The sequence below is a fragment of the Panicum virgatum genome, chromosome 6N (assembly GCF_016808335.1).
Source record: "Panicum virgatum strain AP13 chromosome 6N, P.virgatum_v5, whole genome shotgun sequence".
Lineage (NCBI taxonomy): Eukaryota > Viridiplantae > Streptophyta > Magnoliopsida > Poales > Poaceae > Panicum > Panicum virgatum.
Genome location: NC_053150.1, coordinates 51,016,545 through 51,021,030, shown reverse-complemented (window position 1 = coordinate 51,021,030; position 4,486 = coordinate 51,016,545). Strand labels below are relative to the sequence as shown.

The window sequence follows — 4,486 nt, the reverse complement described above, 5'->3', positions numbered from 1 at the left end:
TGTGCCAAATCTGAACTTCTGAATTCAAAGTTCAAACCCCGATGAATAGGTTTCACCATAACGAACTTTAGCTCATTTCACCGCTGCAGTAAAATTATTACACTATCAATAATGTCATCATAGATAATTGTTCCTACTAGTACTAGGAGCACAAAGTAAACGGCTAGCCGAGGTTCGTTCAGGGTGCTGGGGTGAGCGACGTGGCGCGCGTGCTCCAGCGTCCATGCGGCGGCCACCAGCCAGCTCCGCCACCCGGCGACGGCGGCGCGACGTGGCTGGGCTGCCCGAAGATCGCCAGCCCGGCGCCGTCCCACGGCCCCACGTCCTCGTCGACGTCGGACGTGGATGGGCTGTGGTGGTGGTGGTGGTGGTGCCCCGCCGCTCCGTCGCCGCAGAGGCACCGCACCACGGCGCTGGCGAGCAGCCTCGCCGCGGCGACGGCGGTGAGGACGACGACCACGGCCAGGAAGTAGTCCAGGGCCGACGGGTGGGTGTCCTGGCATCCGCTGAAGCCCAGGCAAAACATTGTGCTCCAGGTGATCTGGCTGTGCCACAATAGTAGAGGATGCGAGCTTGTTGCCTATATACTTTGCCGAAGTGTGCTGGACTGGAGTGAACTGAAGGTTGCTGGATTCGTTGCTTGGTTCGGAGCCTGCAAGAGTAAAGAGGCTTGTGCCCCGGTGCCTTCCTTGGAGCTTTGAGCGTGAAGTTGCATTTCAGAAAACGACTGCCACTTGCTTTTCTGAATACCTTTTGGAATGGGGTCAGCCTAAGCTTCAGCTACAAGTGACCGATGAACTGGGGATTCTCTTCGGATGTACTGAAGTTGGAGCAAGAACATTCAGCCCCAGATATTGATATACAATGTCCTTTGTAATAAAGGGAACACGCATGCACAAAGAATGCACCTCCATGCAAATTAGCACTTGAATTCCACACATCTGTCGCTATCAGCAGCAGCAGTGTTACTGATATTGTCGGCATTAAAACGAACTCTGTGGTCTGACTTGACTCAAATTAAGCTACTGAAATAATGGATATATGCATTGGAAAAAAAAGTAAACAAGAAAAATCACAATAAATGAAGCTGTCAAAAATCAAAACATGAAATTCAAGGAATGCCTTTTTTATAAAAAAAAATCAGCACAAGGGTATCTGTTATACATTTTATACAAGAACAGGTCTACTCACAAATTCCCCAAAAGTAGTGAACACAACATCATACCACCACCCTTCCATCTCGATACTTTGACCTCTAAATTATTACCTTCTGCAATCCAGCACCATGCAAAGCTTGCATTTGTTGTACTTGTTGTACCCAATCAGTTGGAGAGCATTTCAAAGCTTCACCTAATCATTTGGTTAGGGCATGTGCATTTGGGCAGGGGATGCCACAATCCTTGATCCGGTCTCATCATTTGTGGTAAACTTCTATAGGACGGTCGAAACCAGTGACGGTACCCACCAATTTGTCCATAATCAACTCTACTGACCTAAATCCAACCTGGAAGGACAAAAAACAAATGGTTTAGTGAAAATTCCACTGGAAGGGGCCAAGAAAAGAACTAAGAGTTTGCAGCCAAGATAGAAAACCTTGTCTAGAAGTATCTCCCGAAATTTCTCTGGGTATATACAGATGGTGTTGAAGTTCTCTTTTGCAACCTGAAAACAGGTAGTGAAAAAGGGAGTAAGAATTGCAATTTTACTAATGCTTCAGGGAAATTTAAAGGTCAAGAAGCGTGGAAGAACCAAGCACTTCTCTTAAAGCTCTATCTACAGCCCTGTTGTATTCTTCCTTTTCTTTTTTTCCTCGGCTTGTATTGGCTACTGCTTTTGTTGGTTAGTATATGTTCAGGCTGATCCGTTCAACGGGTCCGCCGTAGTTCCCGTAAAAATATGTTCTATCTACAACTCAGTATTTTGAGCTTATACGCTATACGGTATGTTCACTCATGCTTAGGATCAGAAGTGCAGCAGATAAGAGCAAATACTTGTCAAGACTTAAGTTTTTAACTTAAGTCAAGCAAGCCCTACACAGCATCACAATTTCAATACAGTAAAAAGAAAGTGTTGGTCATCAATCTGAATCAAGAGAACCAACCTCTAAAACTAATCTGTTTCTCTTGTATGAAGTCCAAGGTTGAGGCTCCATGATAAAAACCCCACCCTGCAAAACAAGAGCCAACAGCGAAAATATGTAATTTCCTCTTATCATTGATGCACAATTTAGAAAAGCTCAGCAAAGAGAGTCATAGATACCGGTCTCAGAAGCCTCCAGATCTTTACGAATAAAGTAACTAGGCCATAATCACCCCAATTAAGGTGGATCCATTTTGTCACACTTAAACTACATTGGAACAACAAAATAAGCTAATGCCACCATGAGAATGAACATAAGAAAAGGAAAACATAAATTCCTGAGAAATCACTGTTTATAATGTGTAACTTACCAAAGTATTGTGTCATATTGTTCTGAACATCCATCCAAACGTTCTACAAAATTTTCACGTCGAAAAGAGACAATTTTAAAAAGATCATGGTGTTTGTTCTCATTTGACAATTCAGGTGCCACTTCGCCTAGAGAGCTCTGAGATGGGGAATTTGATGATTCTTGAGCGTTAGTATTTTTTGTAGCCACCTTATCCTGCCGCGTTATCCTTCGCAGATTCCACTTAGCAGTCTCGATCAAGCCTAACAGGGCAAGATCACAACTACATAACATGCCAGGAGAAATAAAAAATATTTACAAGGGTTTACTATAACAATTCAAACCTGAATCAATATCAACTCCAAGGATTCTTCGACATTTAAATTTCATGGCTGCACAATATTAAGAAAAAAAGTGAGAAACTCTAATGGCAGTCGTCTTGCACTTGAGACCTTTGGCTACATGAACAACAACACAGCACCCTATACGAATGATGTATTAGAACTTAGCAAATGTCATTCAGGATTCACCACCAATACTCAATACATGGATAAAATATAATATTTACAGCAACAGCTGACTACAATAGTTGCAGTTGAAAAGTGCCACATGAACAGCAAAACAGAACCAAGAATTACCTAAGCCAATAGTTACCAGGCCCTGGTTGCATCCAATATCGAGACAATCCTTGTTTTCAAACCACTGCCTGTTGAATGCCTCTAGGCGAGGATCTTCACCAACATTACGATCAATCTGTAGAATGATTGAAGATACAATTTATCAGCTGAGAAATGTTAAATCCCCTCTCTCACTACTCAGGCTTGGTACGCTATACAATATAAATGTTGGCACATCCTATGAAAGGAAGCTACATGTAACAAATCGGAACATACTTACGGGGTGCAATTTTACTCTCTCTGGGTAATTGGGTCATCATCCTATTGGACTAATCCAGACTTCAAAACAATAAAAATGGGATACAATCTGTGACCCAGAACTACACATTGGGCACCCAGTTGCACCCCACACAGTAGCTAGCAACTAACAGGCATCTAATTCAATCAAATCTGGGATCAAGTTTACCAATGTGCATGCGGCCATGAAGTTATGGTACGAATTGCAATAAAACCAATCGGTAAAATAATCCCCCCCCCCCCCCCCCCCCCCGCCCATCTTTCTGCGTTCCTCAATTGCCACGGAACTACATGGCCGTAAAGCAAATGGAGCACAGGAAAACAACGCTGCAGCCTGTCAGACCTCAGGAGCATTTCGTCGAACAGCTACAGGGCACGCTAAGCAACATTAACTCTGTTCTGAGTTCGAAGCTTAAACTAAAACACCCGAATACCCAAACCCCACGAGCACCTCAACCTCCGGTCCGTCGAACAGCTGGCGACCACGCGTAAACAGCAACGGCCATGGACACTGGGGTGGGGGTGGGGGTGGGGGGTGTTGAAGGCGAAAACGGAGGCGGCTTTTGCGCTCACCCGGTAGCCGTAGTAGTTCTTGTAGTTGCCGTAGATGAAGACCTCCTTCTTCTTCCGCTTCTGCCCGCTGCCACCGCACCCTGCGCCTCCCTGTCCCTGCTCATTGCCCCGCTTCCTGTTGGCCTCTCCTTTAGCGCCCCCGGCCGCGGACGGCGCGTCCTCCGGCTCCGTCGCGGTGGCCATGCTCCGAGATGGGATGGGATGGGATGGGATGGGACGGGACGCGAGAGGTCCGCAATGGAGGCTTTTGGAATTGGGACGAGGGAAACGGCGCGACGGCGAACGCGGCAGGTGGTGGCGGTGGAAACCCTCGCGCGTTCTGCGTTGCGGCGCCGGTTTTAGGAAGGAAGGAAGGAAGAAGAAGAAGGGCGAGGCCGGTGGCGCCAATTAGATAGTTGGGCTTGGGCCGTGGGCTGGGATCGAAAGGAGCGGGCCGGGAATGGGAATGGCTTCTAGGCCGTAGTACTTGTAGCATGGTCTACCTTAGGATGGTTGTTGATTCTTTTTTTTTTGGGTGGATGGTTGTTGATTCTTAGAGTTCTAGTTGTAAGCCAAAATAAATAGACGATTT

General features: G+C 46.1%; 1 protein-coding gene across 1 annotated transcript; it reads right to left on the bottom strand.

Annotated features, from left to right (window-relative positions):
* Window positions 1-1,100: 1,100 nt before the first annotated feature.
* On the bottom strand, window positions 1,101-4,271 carry LOC120679380 (probable RNA methyltransferase At5g51130). Its single transcript, XM_039960964.1, has 8 exons — window positions 3,916-4,271; window positions 3,067-3,181; window positions 2,773-2,820; window positions 2,451-2,691; window positions 2,260-2,347; window positions 2,102-2,167; window positions 1,594-1,662; window positions 1,101-1,504 (listed from the first exon to the last, which is right to left on the bottom strand). Exons 1-8 carry the CDS (start codon window positions 4,096-4,098, stop codon window positions 1,415-1,417), a joined length of 900 nt encoding a protein of 299 aa, XP_039816898.1. The 5' UTR covers window positions 4,099-4,271; the 3' UTR covers window positions 1,101-1,414.
* Window positions 4,272-4,486: the final 215 nt, after the last annotated feature.